Source organism: Hydractinia symbiolongicarpus, chromosome 1, assembly GCF_029227915.1.
Source record: "Hydractinia symbiolongicarpus strain clone_291-10 chromosome 1, HSymV2.1, whole genome shotgun sequence".
Lineage (NCBI taxonomy): Eukaryota > Metazoa > Cnidaria > Hydrozoa > Anthoathecata > Hydractiniidae > Hydractinia > Hydractinia symbiolongicarpus.
Genome location: NC_079875.1, coordinates 27518102 through 27538606, shown reverse-complemented (window position 1 = coordinate 27538606; position 20505 = coordinate 27518102). Strand labels below are relative to the sequence as shown.

Sequence of the window (20505 nt, the reverse complement as noted above, 5' to 3'; positions counted from 1 at the left end):
AACACTTTCATAACAACTGTCGATAACAACACGAGGTCACAGAAAGTGGTAACCCCACCTAAATGGGTTACCAAAAACATCACAAACATCGAAGACATTACGTACACAGTTACGCCTGGCTTCCTCTCTCATGAGCAAGTCAGTGAAATAACAAACGTACTTTGTACACAAGAACGTCTTTCAAAATTGAAAGAGTGCCTGCCGCGGCAATGGCACAATGCCATATGCACACAAGCCACAACGTCGGCGGCGGACACACTTACAATTTTCACACCGACACAAAAGAACCCGACGTCAAAAATAACAGCACTATCCGCAAAATGCTTTTATCTCCTCCTACAAAAACCTTCTCCTGAAAAAATTATCTCAGACCGGCTCAACGCCGGACAACCCTGCCACAGACTGTGGGAAAAAGAGATTGGAAACCAACCGTGGCAGAAAATCTTCACCTTCATGTACAACCATCACATACACAAACCAACCTCAGATGTTATCTATAAGTTTCTGCATCGACGCGTCACCACACGAGAAATGTTGCACCAATGGCAATCTCGGAATGCCCCACAGGACAGTCCGATGTGCACCAGGTGCAACAAAAGTGAAGAGACTGCATTCCACATTTTTCTAGCATGCCAAATCTCTAGAAACCTATGGTTTCACTTCTTTTTCTTATCCCGCTTCTTCACCAAATTAGACCCTACTAAAACCCAACAATACGTGATTACAGGATTCCACGACCAAAGCGACAACGTCCGCAACCCATTGGAAACACTGCGGACCTGCGCATACCAAGCCATATGGTTTGGCAGGAACAAATCGCTATACGATAACGCGACGGTCGATACCAAGGCTTACTTTCACAAGTGCCTTGCTTCGGCCGTCCTATTCCAGCGCATAATTGCAATGAAGCAAGGAAGCCTTGACAGTTTTAAAACCAACTTTCAAAAAGGAACTTTTTCCCAATATATCAATGGTCGTATTATACTAAACGTAACCTAATACATGTATTTATAATTTTTAACTAACGAAACTGTACTCATATAACTAAATACAACAGGTGCGGAGCAACATCGCTTCCACCTGCCCCTTCGGGAAAAAAAAAAAAAAAAAGGTGGTAAACAAACTTTAACGCGGCCATTTCAGTTCACTGTAGTAGCCGGAAAGACAGTACCTACATTCTTTCAAACACGTTTATTGAGGACAATGTCAAAACATTGTGCTGTCAGTGGCTGCCCTAATGGCAATTACAGACTGATAAAGTGGCGGGATTCTATATGTGAGATACACCAAAGAAAACACTTTAACTGCCCATGTGAAAAACCATTCAAGTAAGTTGCTTTACCTTTACCATATGGTGTGTCTATATCATATTAAGTAACTTTTTTGCACTGAGATCCAGATAATTTGTAATTTAACTTTTTGTATCACAACTAGCAAAATAAGTGGCCATCTTTTTCACTATTTTATTTGGCTTTATTCTTATTTTTGGCTTTATTCGTTCCCTGGGAAAAAGAAAAATCCAAGTGACAGAGAAATAGTGGGTATTTTTGGCTGTTCCCTGGATATTTTAGTAAGAGAAGAAAACTTGAATATAATCCTAGTAAATGTGAAGCTGCACAAGTTTTAGATAATATTGCTTTGCACACTTCATTGACTGAAGAAATTGTCAGTCTTAGAGCCTTTACCACCTGAGCCTGATTTTGTGGTAGAACAAAAGACAATGGAAGACGCTTTGTGTCAGTTATCTCTTGTCAAGAAAAACAACCAGCAGCTTTTAAAAGAAATCGACATAATTAAATCAGAAAATTAAAGCCTAATCATAACAAACAAAAAATACATAACACAGTTACAAATCTACAAAAATAAACAAAGCAAATTCGTTTGTTCAAAACCGATGCATGAATTGTTACTAAAAAACGACCAATATGCTCTATTTCATACAGGTTGTGCAACCGTGTAAGCTCTTTCCATGCGCTGCATGATTTAGCTCTACCATTATTCAAATGAAAATGGAGAGGAAAATTACGTACGTCAAGGCTTTCAAGAAAATTTGTAAAGTCACCAAGGAAATTAGGAAGAAAAACCCGAAGTATCAAGCAAAGATGAGCTTTTGATGACACTAATGAACATAAAACTTGGCTTGTTGGAGGTACATCTTAAAGTATCAACAGCAGTGGTTTCAAGTACCTTTATTACATGGGTTAAAATTTTAGCCACAGTTTTGTCTGATATGACAAAACTGTGGCTAAAATACTTAATGGCAGATAAAGGTTTTAATATTGAGCAAGAATGCATTGCCCGTAATATCATTTTATATATTCCACCTGGGAAAAGAGGAGGTTACCAAATGCTTCCCTCTGAAGTTGAAAAAGCAAAAAGGATTGCAAATTTCGCATTTTAATCGAGCAAGTCATACGACAAGTGCGCACCTTCAAAATACTGACGCATGAATTCCCGATAAGACTGCTTGGAAGTATCGATAATGTTGTTAAAAAATGCACCGCTACTAATGTTTGTAATTTAAACAGTATGTATATAAATATAACTATATACTATGATTAATAATATGATTGGTTATAAGCATAACAATGGCATGAAGTTATCTTTGTCCCTTTTAAATTTGTTTAATGAATTTTTCCTATATTATTTGGAGGTTGTACATAACCATTTAGAATTTTTTTTTTGGAATTTCTTTTCCATCACTTATTTCTGCACTTTTTGACAAATGTTGAATATCAATGTTGCCATTTCCAGTAACCACTGCTAAAATTTTTGCGATCTAATGATGCCACTGGAGTAGATCCAAACTTTTTGCCACTTTCAATATCACCTATAAAAAAATGAAAGATATATTTCTTAAATGAAAAAATATTACCTTTTGCAATGTAATAAGTACTTAAAACTTACCAGAAACTGTTATATACATCCAATGATCGTACTGATATTGCAGAAGTTCAAAATTTACGCAATAATCAAAAATTTCACAACAACAGTCAAAAAGGGGGGAAAACACACACACAACAAATATTGCACAATACCAACCTTGACACCAAACGGTTTCGCCCCTAAGCATGAACTTTTATTTTTTTAAATTTTCCATTATTTTAAACTGGCTTGAAGAAAAATCGTAGGAGAATTTGCTGTTAAGTTCCTTCCAAACGTGACACAACTCTACCATTGCAGTGAAGCCAATTAAACAATGGATGTACAATGCCCATTATTAAGAGAACCAGAGTGGTTAATAATGGCGACATATAGCATTGATTTACATTAAAGTAAGCCTTACCTGATTATTTACATCCATATTAATACAGTGAGTTCTTATTCTATTGAATCTATCCGAACCAGTATAACGTATATGAAGCAACAAACTAACCACGCTTTTTTACCGTTCTGTTGGGCGGCGATAACCTTGACACAAGGAGGGCACAAATATCGCCACTATACCATGGATTTCGTGGCGGTAATTTTATGATTAACATAAATTTTATTGAAATTTATCTTTTATGATAATCATAATATTTTTTGCGCGTATAGGTTGTTTCGAAAAAATGAATGCTATGGCTAAAGAACTTGTCCCATGCGTAAAAAACAATATGTTAGTAGCAACGGAAAGCCAGCTGATGTCTTTTGTTCCAACCTTGAGACCCGAAATATAGGGACCTTGTCAATAATGTTACAAAATTTTGAGACAACGTTTTGATGATGTAAATAAAAGTAATAGTAAAATCAACCTAATCCTTTCAAACAGAAGGAGTTGTCAACTGTGGAGTTTGATTTATTGAACATTTTTGTGTTAATTAAGCAAACTTTGTGTACTATCTGCAGATAACCTGCTAATATTTTGCAAGTAACCTGTGGCTGAAGATTCACACCTCATTAGACTTTTTTCAAAAAAACGTTTCCGATGTATTACTTACAAGAGTCTACGGTATCTATAAACACGTATTAGATCAATGATATGAAAATAAAGATCACGCAGCAATTTTGATATTGAAAATGACTTTATTGCAGGCACCTCAAAACTTGATAATCACCAAGCCAAGGAATCTCCAATAAAATTTTCTATTGTCAAAAAAGAATGCACAGTTGATCATAGAAATTTTTTGTACTAGTAATCACATGAATTTGAGTGCAGTTACATTTTAATTCACGAGTTATCAGTAAAAAACAGAAAATTTAATTGAGTCCAAGGACAATAATTCAAGCACGTTGCTAACTTTTAATTGGTTTCTTCTACTCTGACCGTGATGGGAAGTTACTGTCTGAATGGGAATTTCCCTTTCGCTGCAAAATTGGTTTTTAATTTACACTTTTTATCATTTTTGCTCTCGGCTCCATCGCAAGAATCAGCGACGTGTAATTGTGCAATTCATATGGTTATTCATCTTATATTAGTACACTAGTTATTGCACTTGTTCTTTTTCGTGAGAAATCTTGTCGTGACTCCTCATCAATACTAATTTTCATAAATACTGCTTGTATAATGAAAAATGAGTTGATTAATATTTAAAAAAATTCTTAATATAGAAGTAAACTCCACCTTCAGGGCATAAATTCCTGAAATTTTGTCTTCAACTATATGGATCATCAAAAATCCTTATTTAATTTGTTTGTGGGTGGGTTCGATTGCACGCATAATCAATAGGTGTAAAAATTTCAATACAACCACCCTTACTGAGATGAGGTGGACCCATAATTGAGCATGAAAGTCATGCATTTTATCGGTAAGGAGCAAGGTGACAGATAAATCAAGGTATACAGAGATACATAGAAGATAAGATTTCAGTTATAATTGCAAAAAGAAGCCAAGAGAACCACTTTGATAGTCATGGTGGTAAAAAAGCCTCAGTATATGCTAGAAACAATCTTTTTACTAACATCAGAAGCCAAGATGGGTTTTACGATACAGATCCCCAAAATGTCAAGATGGTTATTAAGGATTTCTTTATGAACATGTCATATAATGTTGGTATATCTATAGTTATTTTATTTTTCCCGACTGTTAGTTAAATTTTCCATTTTACTTTATTTTTTATTATTATTCTTAAAATACCATTGCAAAACATTTTGTTTTAGAGAAACCGTGCACTGATCCATTCGTGGGAGAGAGACCTCTCATGGGAAAGATGCTCCTAGTAATTGTGGACGCATATTTGAAACGGCTAGATGTTGTTCCAATGCCTTCTATTCGATCTACAGCGACAATCGCAACGTTGCGCCATGTGTTTGCTACCCATGGATTACCGGAAATTTGTCTTTCAGGTAAGGGTCCGGCATTTATTAGTAAAGAGTTCAAGGAATTTCTTCAAATGAGTGGAACCAGACAGATTTTGTCAGCACCATATCATCCCGCAACAAATGGATTGGTAGAACAAGCTGTTTAAACCTTTAGGTATCACATGCTAAAGCCATTATCCAGAATGGCAGAAAACGTTACCTCAATCTATCAATGGTGGGCATCGATCTGACTAAGGCCTTTGACACGGTCTCCGTGCACTCCATACGAAGAAGACCTCTCCTAAAACATAGCGTGGACGACCAGACTATCCAGTACGTTATCGACTCGTACTCTGGCGCCACAACCACCATCTCGTGCGGTCCCAACTCGGTTGAGAATATTACCATCTCCCGAGGAGTGAAACAGGGCGATCCATTATCTCCAATTATATTCAACATGGTATTAAACGAGCTCTTGGATTCATTTCCTCATTACCCTATCTGAGACGAAGATTGGCATGGACGTTCTGCTCGACGTAACGACCCAATTCTTTCAGCTAAGAAGTATGCATATCAATACACGGAAATGTTTTTCACTCAGGATGACAAGACAGAAATACCGTCGTGATTCGAGAACCATCCTTCTTTATCACTGGCGAAGCGGTCGTTTTAACTGATTACGATACGACGCTTAAGTACCTCGGCGTTCATTTTAACCCGAGAACACCCAGCATCTTGTTGCTCTGCTATAAAGGCTCAAGAAATCACCTCTCAAACCTTATCAAAAGTTGGAACTTCTTCGAAGCAATCTAGTACCCAAATTCCAACGCCAGCTCATTCTTGGTCGAGTTACCAAAGCTTTACTAACCTCCTTTGATCTTCACATTCGAACTTGGGTGAAGGACCTTTTGGGACTCCTTATGGATACATCTACCTCATACTTCTATGCTAAAACGAAAGAAGGTGGCCTAGGACTAACTTCATGCGAACTGCAGATACCAACGACCTTGCTGAGACGTGTAACTAAGTTAGCAAATTTGAACGACCACGCAATCCAGGCTCTCCAGACACTGGAATCGACAGATGCCTTGAAGCGTAAATGCCTTACTATATTAGTTGACCAATCAATGGTCAGTCAGGCTAAATTGCAACCGCTAGGAAAATTTCCTCCCCCGATTTACTTTGTTGCAAAAAAGAACTTCTACTAAAGAACAGTATGTAAGCTGAACGATGTTAAGTTGAGATGAATCCACTGCATGGCACGATCGTCACACTTAAGCCGTTAAAAGCATTAGAATTTCCTTATTAGAACCATTTTAAATCAATATCACCAAGTAGTAACTTAATAAAAGTGTGTTGTTGTACATTACCAAGGGGTACAAGTTGGAACGTTGTCATGCGATCACACAAATAGGCAACCAATATTGGTTATGGAAAGAATGGACGTTGTTTTTAGTGTCCTGAATGAAATGGGGAAGGTTAAAAATTTCCGCTTGACTAAAGGAACCTCATTTGAAATTACTTTCTTCTTATTTGAAAATATAGCATGGCAAGCTGACTCAGTTGAATCCATTTGTATAGATAATTGTTGTCATTCGCGAAAGAAGCTTTAAGAGATTTTTCCAAAGTGTACTTAACAAGACTCTCTAAAAAACATCCAATTTTCCATGTGTGTAGGCTTGATTTTTTGACAGAAAAATAATTTGGTATGTTGGTATGGGGACCAACAGGAATGAACGTTTATACAGCGAATTGAAGTCTCGGAAAAGAAATAAACTTGGAGCACAAACAGCCATTTCTCTTCTTGCCATCCATTTAGTGCTGATACAGTTGCACCTCCAATTTAGAGCATAGAAAAAGCTTGGTATTATACTTTCAATACATCTGCTGACAAGTTAATTCAATGAATGTCATTCAAAGATTGATGCTGTTGATCTTGCCTAGGAAAGCTTGCTCTTGAATAAATCAAATGGACCCACAGATCATAATTACAAAGGATACTCAAAGTAAGTAAGCCTTATGTTACCACACAGGACACAGCCTGATTTTGTATTATCTATATATTAATACGCCTTGTGTGTGTGTGCACACAGTGATGCCACATACATTAATATAAGCACACAATATATTTCACCTTATTATCCTGTAAAACTAACTTTTTTATTACCTAACATAAACTCTTGATACATTTTCTCTTATTATTTTGTAAAACTAACATTCGAAAATCACTTGACAGAATTGATATTGCTTAATCCTGTTAAGGTAAAATCACGTAATGAGGAAGAAAGTTAGCTAGCTATTGTGAAGCATTTTATTCTGGAATATCTGGATTCAGCTGCATGTATTAAAATTATTTGTATTACTGTATTTTGAAGTATGAAAAAGTATGAAAATAGACCACTTTTTCACGCTTTTGTAAATGCCAGGCGATTCATCAAATATGACGTAATCTGGGTAAATCCTGCCATGCCATTGGTAAATAGCATCGCGCTTGCCACGATTGAAAATGGTAGATGCGGTTACTTGGGACGTCAGTTATAATAAAGATCAGTATTATAAATCGATTCAATGATGAGTTAACAAAACAGCTAGCTGTAATGATAATACTTGTCTAATGACAAACCTTAACAGTTGTGTAAGGATAACCATAAATTTTAATAATTTGACTCACCATTTCTTTGGAACTATATCAATGTAACATATTTGGTCGCGTTATGGGCAATTCTTGAATGTTGCCGAACAGCTTTCATTTACAGGGATTATTGACTTTTTGATATTGAGGGGCAAAAAAATTGGGTAAATGTTGGACCTATGTTCTCGCCTCGTTCATCCAATCCAATTTACACAGTTGTTTTATTCTTTTAGGTTGTTGTTAAGTTTGTCAACAAATCCTGTTCTACCGCAGCTTTGGAGGCTGATGTTATGGGGACGCAATCGGCACATGCCAACATTGTGAAGGTGATTTTTCAACATGAGTAACAAACTTGGTTCAATAATTGCAAAGTTCGCAAACCTTTCCAATAATAACATATCAGCATTTAATAACCAAAGTTTTATCTTCGAAGGAAACAACTTTCCAATGGTGTTTAGAAAATAGTGTAAGTGGAATACAATATTGTCCTAAATATTACAGCCTAACGAAAATATGTAAATCTAGTAAAACTTCAGATGGACACCGTTGGCGATGCAGAAAAGACCTTCATGACGTCGAAGTCTTTGAGAACGGATTCATGGTTCTCACAATCAAACTTAACAATAGACCCTTTCAGGGTTGCGCAAAGAACTCTGAGTAGTCAGTGCAAACAAAAACAACAGAGTGGATAGCGATAAAATGTTTGTGATGGCGTTTGTTATTAATGCGAGGTTTTCCTAAGATTATTAAAAGTATATAGTTATATGAAGCAAAGGTGATGGCTACGTCTGAAGATATTGAATGTTTGGAGAATTTTTTAGAGCTATCTAAAGCTGAACTTCAATTTTTCCTTTCCCAACGTGGACTACCAACATCTGGATCCTATAGAACGTTAGCTGCAAGAGTCCTAATTGCTCATGAACAGAAAGTTAAAATAAAAACCACTGCCAAGCAGCTTGCTAGGAAGCTAATAAAGACTATAACGATCTACTTCATGAGCAAGAGCTGGAAGATCCATTTACTTATGAGCAGTCCTTTTATAATGATGATGTAATCAACTTTCCGAAAGTTAATAGTGGTCAGATTTTTCGTATATTCTTCCAACCAAAGCCTTCGAAACAGAATATATCGGACATTATAAAGTTCGAAAAGCTTACTCTTTTTGTAAATCTGGCTCGGTTGATAAGGTTTACATTGGTGACATAAGTTCGAGAAAAGTAGTTGAATGTGCTGTTACCCTATCTCAACGTATTAACGAGAATAAACATAAACTATGGATTTTATTTGATGACAATAGTGACATTTTGTCGTCATTTTGCACATTTACAGCAGGCTATAGTAGTTGTTGCAATCATGTTGTGGCTACTTTGTATAAAAATGAATTTGCGAATGCTAAGGGTTTGTCAGATCCCACATGTACTGAAAACCTGTGCTACTGGAATAGTGTTTCTAAGCAAATAAAACCAATGAAAGTATGTCACATGAATACTGTTGAGCACAATCAGAAAAAGCAACAAAAGCAAAGAACGATTAACTACAGTGACAAATATTATTTTTGACTTAAGACATGAGACAGCGCATTGTAACTATAAAAAGAAAAGAAAACTTCATGGAAAAAATTAGAAGGACATTACCCAATCCAATGCAGTAATTAATACTTGTTTTTTGCCTCCCATTGATATGGATGTTCCGTTTCCCTTGGATGTAATTAGCACAGCAGGTCCTTTTCAGGTTGCCTGCAGCCAGTAATACTGAATTATTGGAAGAATTTAACTCATCGTTATCAGTCAATGATAGCCAGCTAACAAAGTTAGAGAAAAGTAGCAGGAACAAGTCCTCGTCTAATTCTTGGTAGGCACAACAAGATAGATAGATAGATGTGCATATTTTACATGGCTAGCCTCACAAATATCGAGGGATATACCCTGTCTATTATTTCCAGAAGGGGGCATGGCTTAGATGGAGAGTCCTAGAGTATTTAATGCTCATTTTGAGCGATGCAGACCCAATTAGGGCCCGCGCTCTACTAGACAACTCCCGGCAACATCCAACGGCCCACACAGTGTGCCATCTTCCCAATTTCCCTCACATGGCTTGGGTTAACCTGGGGCTATGGTAACATTCAATCGCCCATGTTGAATCGCCGTCAAGAGGAATCGAACCCCGGTCTCCCGCACAGAGTACGAGAGCTATAACCACTAATCTACGGCGCCATAAAACCCAACAAAAAGGTTGTATTACTGCTTTAAAATTTCACAATGTCTACCAAAAAGTGCAAACTTCTTTATAAATGCAGAGAGAAAGAAGAAAATGTTGTTTTACCCCATTAATTTTGGGATTTGTTTAGGCCAAAGAAAGAACTAATGTTTCAGTACTCACATTGGGTAAAAGGTAAAGCTGCAGAGGCATTTATGAAAGCTAAATTAAATATGATAAAAATCGTATCAAGCTTATAAACTTGATAGCATTTGGAACAGACGATAAGAAAAATTTATACGATATATTCATTGCAACGTTACGTTCAATTTCGCAAAGCATTTGTTATCTAACATCCAAATGAGGGACAACGTGCTGAAAAAGTTTTCCGGCCTGGGTATTGACAGTACGCCTTATATTGATGAAATGTTGAATCAGTATAAAAAAACATAAATGAACATCTATGCTGGCTTCCACCAGGACAGCGTGTGGTTTAGGTAATCAACCAACACATTACGCATAAAATAACATCAAATCAATTAATTCTATGATCAAGAGAAGCAAAGGAATTGGCAAGTAACTTTGAAATAGATCATCAAATTGATCCAAGACGAGGTGAATAAATACGATAAAAAGTTAAACTTGATCTCTGTAGGAAAGGTGTGTCAATTCTTTATAATTAGGTGGTTTAGAATTTAATTGAATCGATAAACTTAAAGCTAGGATAAAACGTAAAAATTTCATGGTTGATATAGGAAACGACGTTCAATTATTGTAACGTTCCTTGTCAGAACATTTAATTAAATGGTTGTAGGACCTGGAGACGGTTTTGGTGCATATTATATTGCGTTTTTTTACAGGTGACTGGATGATTGGCGAAAACTAGAGAGATATGTCAACTGCACACTGAATCACAGCAGTCCACAAATTTAACAAATTTGTCATGAGTGATGAAACTTTCATTTTCAACTCATGTATTTCCATCCATTTCTATTAATTAAAAGCAGCCACTGTCACAACACCAGATCATCCACAAATAATATGTTAGTTTCTCGAAGTGGTGCAGCGATTTTTAATAGAACATTTTTATATTCATCTCTAAAGCTTTGGAATATTTTGCCAGATGATATCAGACAATTAGATAGTCTCCTTCAATTCAAGGTTGCAGTTGACATGCGTCATAACTTTAAATAGTAATTTCTATAATTTTTACATACCTTATAAAATATTTTAATCTTTCTTTTTTAACACAATTAAATGATCCTGATGTTTAATAATAAAAGTGTCCCCCACCCCCCTTCGTTCACAAGTTGCTCATCAATCTCTGAACCTTATGGGTACTCAATTACTCTATCTCTCTCTATCTATCTTTCCACCAGAGTGACCGTAACGTCTGAAACATTAACAGATAACATCTCCATATCTCCATCCCACTGTGAAGCCTCTTCAGGATATCTAACTATAGGTATTTCTGATCAACTGCTACAATTCTTAATTTTGAATTCCTTTCTAAACTAAACCTTCTTGTAGATCAAGATGCTCCCATGAGAAAACTGTCAAATTTATAAGACCCTTAAGCCAGCCCGACCAGTCTGATGCAATAGTGAAAGGGGCAACGAAGGACAGACGAGTTAATAATATTGGCCTCTTTAATTCTATATCGAAAAGAAATAACAAGACATTGGCGCAATATTTTAGCAACCGTTTTGCTACACGATTATGACTATTGTCAACAATTTTACGAAGCTAACAAAAGCGCTAACAATACTATTAGTCTCAAAGCGGGTTTATTTCATTGCAATTGCATGTAAGTAAGTAGTAAGTAAGTAAATATCTTTTCTAAGGAATAATATATACAATAACATATGCTACACAAAAAAAACCTAAAAGAGGTTATCTAGTCTGTGAACATATATATTTTTCTTTTTTTCCGGTCAAGTGGCAAACAAGTTACGGCGGGGGGAGGTGGATGGGTTGACAGTTAGTAAATTTATTTTTAAGAATAGAATATTTTCGCTAGGGTGCTTAATGTATAGTGGTATAAAAGAAGACTGAATTCGCTTGTGTTAGTGCATCGAGGATAGATGAGTGAGAGAAACTAGAGATATATACATATTTACATATAAGTGCTACTTCAAAACATATATAGGCTATAACAAATAAATAAGAAGGGAACTAAAAATGTTTACATGACTAATTGGTACTTTTGTAAAGGCTATTCTTTTTATAAAAAGTTGATTTACAGCGTAGACCAGCTACGTGTAACCCAACTCAAACAATGGAACTATTTTGGATGCTCTCATGAGTTTACATGTTTGTTTTTGAGTAGGTTTGTCTACAATTCGTCCTTTTTTATCATTTCTGATTTTAAGGATGTGATCAATGAAGCTCTGGTGGCAGTTTTTAGACTTGAGTCAAGCCGATTCCAAAAATTCACAGCGAGAAGTGAAATGAAGTTGAGACCTACGGAGTCAGGTGCATGAGGTAATGTGAGTCCAAGATTACCAGCCAATCTGGTGTTATGATGATGAGACGTTTTTGTGAACAGTTCCTTTAATGTTGCTGGAAGATTGTCGTTAAAATAATCATGGATTAATTTGCATGATTCTAAATTGAATAAGTTTAGTATGCTTAATATATTCAAATTGTGAAAATTTTTATGCTCATTAAAAGTCATTATTTTGATAGCTTTTTGTAGTTTACGTTTTAAATTATTAATATGTTTGGATTTTATTCCACCCCATGTTGTAATGCAATAAGAGATATGTGATTGAATTAAAGTATGATATATGCTTTTGATCATAACTATGTCCATAAATTTCCTAAGCTTAAAAATTACCCCAATTCCCTGTGATACTTTATTACATAAATAAATGATCTGCTTTTCCCATGATAAGTTATTATCAATCCTTAGTCCCAAATATTTTGTATTTTGTTTTTCGTCAAGAGAAGTATTAAAAATTTTCAGGGAAGGTGAGGGTATATTTTCATCCTTTTTGAAAACTAAATAGTGTGACTTGGAGGCATTCAAACTTAGTTTATTGGCAATAACCATTCTGATACTGCTTTCAGGTCAGCATTTAATAAGTGTTCTAGCTCCTTGGGATTTTTATGTTTGAAGAAAAGACTTGTGTCGTCAGCAAATATAGTAGCTTTTGCATTGCTCAATATGGTAGGAAGATCATTTATATATAGTAAAAATAGTATAGGTCCAAGAACAGAACCCTGAGGTACACCACATGTTATCTTTTTAATACCAGAAAGAGTACCTTCAATTTCAACTTTTTGCATACGATTTTGTAAGTATGATTTAAAAAAACTGTTAACCACACCTCTTATACCATAATGATTTAATTTTTCTAGTAATATTTCGTGGTCCACAGTGTCAAACGCTTTGGCAAAATCCAAAAATACTGCACAACTAGTTGTTCCTTCCTGCATGGATTTTATTACTTGTGAAATTAACTTCAGTACCGCATGACTTGTCGATTTTCCTTGCTAAAACCCATATTGATCAGGAGAAAGAATCTTCTACTTATTTAGGAATGCTACTAACCTCGTACATATTAATTTTTCAAACAACTTATCAAATAAAGGTAGTATGGATACCGGCCTATAATTTCCTAGTATAGTTTTGCCACCACCTTTGTATAACGGTATAACTCTGGCTGTTTTAAGAAGATCTGGAAATACTCCATCCTGTATACATTTGTTGAAAATAGCAGTTAAAGGTTCACTGATAATATCTTTCAGACCAACAATAATTTTAGTAGGAAAACTGTAAATATCTTCAGCCTTTTTCAGATCAAGTTTGGCTAGTAATTCCTTTATTTCTTGTGAGATAATAGGTTGGAGATACATACTAGAACTGTTCATATTTTTTATATAATCTTTGTGACTTTTATTAGTTTTGCCCAGTTTATTAAACAAGTTCGGAGCAACATTTACGAAAAAAGAGTTGAACTGGTTAGCAATTTCATGTGGTTTATGGGTTAATTTTCCATCGATATTAAGTACTAGTGGTGATTCTTTGGACTTGTTTTTAGTGTGCAGAAGTTCATTTACCCCAATCCAGAATTTTTTACAGTTTTTTTTATGAGTATTGAAATATTAGTGTACTATTCTCGCTTTCTTTTCCTTATAAGATGATTGATTTCATTTCTTAAGCTGGTATATGTCTTATGAACATCTGGATCTTTTGAGTGCATGAAAGATTTAAAAAGACTGTTTTTATATGTAATTTTGTTCAAAATTGATGGAGATATCCATGGTTTTCCTTGGGCTTTAAGCTCTTTCCTATTCATTCTCTTTACAGGAATATGTTCAGAGAGAAGTTTTAACAAATTATTATGAAAAAAAGTGTACATGTCATTTGGATCGTTCATGTTTTGCAAATTTTCTAAAAGATTAAGTGCTTTTAAGTCTGTTTCAAATGATTGTTGATTAAATTTGAGTAATCCCTTCTGAACTTGTCCCTTTTAAGGTGCTGCAGGGGTTTTCTTTCGAAGATCAAAAAATTAGGAAGATGGTCAGTCACATGCGAGATTAAATTACCACTCACCAGATTGCAACTGGTATTATTGGTGAAGATATTGTCAATTAAAGTTTGCTTACCATTTGAAGAGAACCTGGTTGGCTGTAATATAAGTGGTAAAAAGAAGTTTTCCAGTGTAATTTCTATGAATTGATTTGTTTCCTTATGAGCCTCATGTTTTAATAAATTTAAATTGAAATCACCCATGAAGACACATTCTTTATTGTCAGAATTTATTTTTTGTAATGTGTTTTGTATGTACTCCATAAAGTTTTTGCAATTGCCACTAGGGTGCCTGTAGATAACACCTACAATCTAATTTGATTGCTTTTCGTTTATGATCTCTACCCATAAACCTTGAAAATCGGGTAAGGAATCGCTTGCTTGAAGCAAATCTGTTCTTATAAAGTAGCGAAGACTTTTTTTTATAAATAATGCACAGCCACTGTTTTGAGAAGTGCCCTGTATTCTTTCAACAGTGTGATACCCATCCAAATTATGAAATTGTTTTTTCCTAGTGTTATTTTTAGGATCCCAAGTTTCACTGAGCCCGATAAGATCAAAGTTGTGTTGAAGTTGTTGAAGTGTGATCTCTAACTTACTTATATTTTGTTCGAATGACCTGATGTTACAGTGTAGTACAGATAGACTATCATTGTTAACACGATTTTCCAATTTATGAAAATCGTGTAACTCATAATATTTGAACTTTTTTGAGCCTATGAGATTCTCTTCTTTGTCAAAGGGGTTCCTCATTGAATTTAAAAAATTAATGTTTAACTCTTTCTATACCGCCCCAGCTAAAATCAGTCCTGTGGGACTGATGACTTCAAAATCGAATTGTGAAACAACCACTGGTCGTCTCGCAGGCTATAAAAGCTCAAAATACGGCTTTTGAATCAGCCAATCAGATTCAAGTATTTTCGTTTCCGTGTGAGTTGTAGATTCGGGCCAGCAACATCACAAACATTCAAAAAACAAAATGGCGAAGGCTGGAAGCTCAAGGAGAATTTCTCTTGAAGATGCTGTCAATTATATGCTTGAAACTGATGATTCTGACATCGATTCATGTCATGGGGGCCTCAGTAGTGACGAAGAAGAAAGAATAGATAATGCTTTATTGGGTTACTACTCGGATTGGGATGAAAAGTAAGTGCTTTATCGTCCTTTTTCTGTGCTTATGCGTTTCTCGCTTGGAACCTGTCTTGTAATTATTTTATGTAACATACTTGATGTCTACTTTTAAACAGTCTCAATAAAAGGTGATGGTAAGACTTTTCTCAGGGTGATTGCTTCCTTTTATTTTTAGTGATCCAAATGCTGATGTTGAAAGCAATCTTGTCGGTCGCTCATCACCGCCTCCTTCTTCACCGCCACCGCCGCTGTCCACAAACTCGACTGAAACGTTGAACAATGAAAGTCAAGTAACTGCTCTAAATTCTGCTGTTTCTCTAACATTCTGTGCCAATAATAATGTTCCTGACCATGCCACAGTCACTAATGAGCCCAGTACGAGAATTTCTCGTCGCACGCGCCGTCCTCGAAAACAGGTTATTGATTTGGGGTCAACCGATGATGACTGCGATAACAAAGAAAACATTTGCGAGAAACATACCTCTACAAAAAAAGGTAAAAAGAAGCCAGCTAACAAGAAACCAGCCAATAAGAAGCCAGCTAATAAGGAGCCAGTAGCACATAAGAATACCAAGAGTTATGATGATCCAGATACTCCAAACATTCTACCAGATTTTACTCCGACACGTGACCCAGGATTGCATTGTGATGTTCCATTGATACGCGGCGTTCAAGAAATTGATTTTTTCCAACTATTCTTTAGTGAGGAATTGATTCAGGATATAGTGAAGCATACTAATACATATGGCTGGAGAAACATCAGCAAAAAGAAAAGTTGTGCAAAAAAAGATGGGTCATGGAAAGAAACCTCTGTCCACGAGATGAAGCAATTTATCGCTTTACTTATGTACATGGGTATCGTGCGGCTACCGCGACACGACCGATACTGGAGTGTCAAATCACTGTTTCATGGTTTATGGGCAAGGGAGATGCTGTCCAGGAGTAGGTTCTACGCTTTGTTGTCCATGCTACATGTTGTGGATCCTGAGGAGGAGGAACAAGGTCATAAGCTAAAGAAGGTCGCACCGTTCATCGATCATTTTAGAAATCGTTGCCGCACGCTGTTCCAACCAGAACAAAACTTAGCAGTTGATGAGCGCCTTGTCAAGTCGAAACATCGTTCTGGTATCCGCCAGTATATCAAGAACAAACCGGTTAAATTTGGTATCAAACTCTGGGTAATTGCCGACAGCAAGACTGGTTATACATGTGACTTTAGTGTTTACACGGGGAGTGGGGATAGAGTTGTCCATCCAAAACACGGGCTTGGATATGGTGTTGTGATGACCTTGGCAGAATCCTTCTTGAATCAAGGATATCATATTTTCTTTGACAACTTTTACACGTCATGCATTTTGGTCATTGATCTTCTCAAACACCAAACTCCGTCTTGTGGAACAGTGGTTGAAAGCAGAAAAGGTTTTCCGGATTCGATGAAGGGAGGAAAAAAGAGCTGGGCACCTAAACAACACCGGGGAGCTATGAGATGGAGCCGTGAAGATAAAGCGTTGTGTCTTCAATGGAAAGACAACAAAGTGGTTACCATGGTGAGCACCATTGACAGGGCAGATAAATTTGTTGAAGTACAAAGGAAAGTCAAAGCTGATGGTAAATTTTCTACAGTTACGGTTAGACAACCAGAATGCATCCAACGGTACAATTCTTATATGAATGGTGTAGATAAATCCGACCAATATCTAGCAAAATACAACATGCTGCGAAAATGTGTAAGGTGGTGGAAAACTCTGTTCTTCCACATGATCGACATTGGTTTAGTCAACGGTTTCATACTGTTTCAATTGCATCGCTCCCGTAACCCTGATGTTCCGGGGCTCAAGCGACCTAAGTCTTACGCTTTGCTTGTTTTTCGAGAGGCTGTTATCAGGCAACTAACCAGTATGGAAGAGTATGCAGATCCTCCTGTTTACAATAACTTCCAAGCTCCCATTGATAAGAGATATAACACTGAACATATGCCGGTATTCACCGAAGAGAAACGAAATTGTAAAGTCTGTTACGCAGAGTTGAAGAAGCAAGTCCGTGTTTACACGAAGTGTTCTGCTCCACAATGTGATGTTTATTTGCACTTTACAAAAGAAAATAATTGTTTTCAGAAGTGGCATACAACATTCAAACACTAGGAAAAACATTCATTTGTGCAAATTTTCTTTTGTTTGTATTCCTGTTCTTTATTAGGATTTGAACCGATTATTCGTCGGTTTACGATAATTCTCTAAATAGGAGGAGGCTGCTTCATGTGACCATATCTCCGGAACTAATTGTCTTTTGGACGTGAAATTTTTTGCAAGGTGTCAGAATTTTAATGGGGTACAACTTTGTTAGCAAAAATATCACTCTAAAACCAAGTGGAAGTCATTTTTTGATCAAATAATTCATTTTTACGCACAATTTTGAAGAAATTTTCACAGCTTTTCCGCCATTATGGATTTCAATGGGTTTAGATTTTCTTTTTTTTCTTCAAAATTAAATCTTTGATACATTACCTTTCTTTTGAGGGGTCATTGACTTTCTAGGAACTAGTAAGTATTATGTTATTAGACTTTATTTAGGGTACACTTTTCCATTTTTTATGAATATTTTACGGTTACATTTTTACTAAAATAAGAAACCGGCTTAGTTTGACCATATCTCCGGAACTAATAGTCCTTTGGACCTGAAATTTTTTGCAAAGTGTCAGAAATATAATGGGGTACAACTTTGTAAGCAAAAACATCACTCTAAAACCAAGTGGAAGTCATTTTTTGATCAAATAATTCATTTTTACGCACAATTTTGAAGAAATTTTCACATCTTTTCCGCCATTATGGATTTCAACCGGTTTAGATTTTCTTTTTTTTTTCACAATAAAAATCTTTGATACATTACCTTTCTTTTGAGGGGTCATTGACTTTCTAGGAACTAGTAAGTATTATGTTATTAGACTTTATTTAGGGTACACTTTTCCATTTTTTATGAATATTTTACGGTTACATTCTTACTAAAATAAGAAACCGGCTTAATTTGACCATAACTCCGGAACTAATAGTCCTTTTGACCTGAAATTTTTTGTAAAGTGTCAGAAATATAATGGGGTACAACTTTTTAAGCAAAGAAATCACCCTACAACTATGTGAAAACAAGTTAGAAACAAGAGAATATAAAAACTTACCATTTTCTCTAAAAATTTCAACAGCTTTTCCGCCATTATGGATTTTGGCCATTATGAATTTTGAAATTTTTTTTTTTATTTGGAATCCTTGATCTTTTACCTTTCTTTTGAGGGGTCATAGATTTCCTAATAATGTTTCAATCAAAAGATATGAGGCTTTTTCAAGGGCTACCAAATTTACCATGAAATTCACGTGGTATAGAAAGAGTTAAGGAAGGAAGACCTTCACAGAAAAAATTGGGTGTAGAGTTTTTACAAGAGCAGTTGAAGTTGGAGTTATATGAAAGTTGTGTTTGAATTTCTGTATTTTCTACAGTAAAAAAAGGGAATGGATAGCAATCTGGACAGGACCAGATTTCATTATTTTGTTGTTGTATTTGACTTTTCGGTATTCTCAGACATTTGAAATGAACATGATGTTTCCCTACATTACAGTACAAACCATTGGATTTACTCTTAAAGGCATTATTAATTTTATGTTCACATTTTACACAATATAGTTCTATAGGGGCAAAAATTCTAACACTAGAATTAAAAGTTATAGAATCAATGTAAACATTAGTTTGATTACAAAAAGGCATGGCATCTCTAAGACAAACCATACAAAACCAAGCTCCATCCTGCTGTGATAAATTTCTGAATTGTGTCAGTGACATACCTAAACATGTTCGATGCAGCCAAGTTTTGCAACAATCACAATATATGACCTCTGTCTCAGATTGCATTTTGCATAGATGACAAACTACAAATTCTTGGTCATGTAAACTCATCTGAGGCAAATACTATGAATAATATAACTAAAATATGGATAAGTCGTTGTAAAATGTGTAAAAACAAAACAAAAACTCTATATAATATAATGAGGATAATACCTGGCTAAATATGCAAAAAGAATTGAACTGGCTAGTTGGCATCACGTAAATTATCAACTTGACGTTTTGAAGAAATGGTAATCTCATCAGTATCGTCAGATTGTCTTGCGAGAATTTTCCCATTGTTAGTCCATATAAATTTAAATTTCTTTGTTTTCAGAAGATGTGTTTTCGCATATTTCTGGAGGTCACCTTTTGCTCTTGTTAAACTTTCATTTATGTAAATGACTTGGTTTTGCAATTTTACTTCCTGATCATCGTTATCATTCTCATCCATAATTCCAATTTTCCCTAGAGTAACGTTCTTTAGCCTACGCCTTTCTTTGAAAACAGCATCTCGAGTTCGTCTTGAATAAATTTTACTATTATATTATTATTAGATGGAACTCTATGGGAGACTTCAATATCAGCAATGTTCAAGTCTATGCCTATAGCTTTGGCTACATTAATAGCTATTAAGTCTGTGTTTTCCTTTGGTTTTCTAGGTACACCACTGATGTTGATCATCGGACGGCGTCCATATTGCTCCAGCTCATCAAGTTCTTGTGTCAAGGTAGCTAGTTCCTTGTCCTTCTTTTTTATTTCTTCACACAGCTTTTTTAAGGACTTGTCTTGGGTGTTTATGCACTTCTCCAACGTACTCGTTTTTCCTTCTTGTGTCTTCAGTGCTGTTTTATGCTTTTCAAATTCATTGTGTATGAACTCCTGTGACTGCGATATCTCTGTAAGTTTATTTTCAATATTTTTG

The 20505-nt window shown here is 35.6% G+C and overlaps 1 protein-coding gene across 1 annotated transcript; it reads left to right on the top strand.

The window, feature by feature from the left end:
- The first annotated feature begins 15379 nt into the window (after positions 1 to 15379).
- On the top strand, positions 15380 to 17991 carry LOC130648885 (piggyBac transposable element-derived protein 4-like). Its single transcript, XM_057455007.1, has 2 exons — positions 15380 to 15731; positions 15892 to 17991. The coding sequence occupies exons 1-2, from the start codon at positions 15565 to 15567 to the stop codon at positions 17855 to 17857; spliced, it is 2133 nt and encodes a 710-aa protein (XP_057310990.1). The 5' UTR covers positions 15380 to 15564; the 3' UTR covers positions 17858 to 17991.
- Positions 17992 to 20505: the final 2514 nt, after the last annotated feature.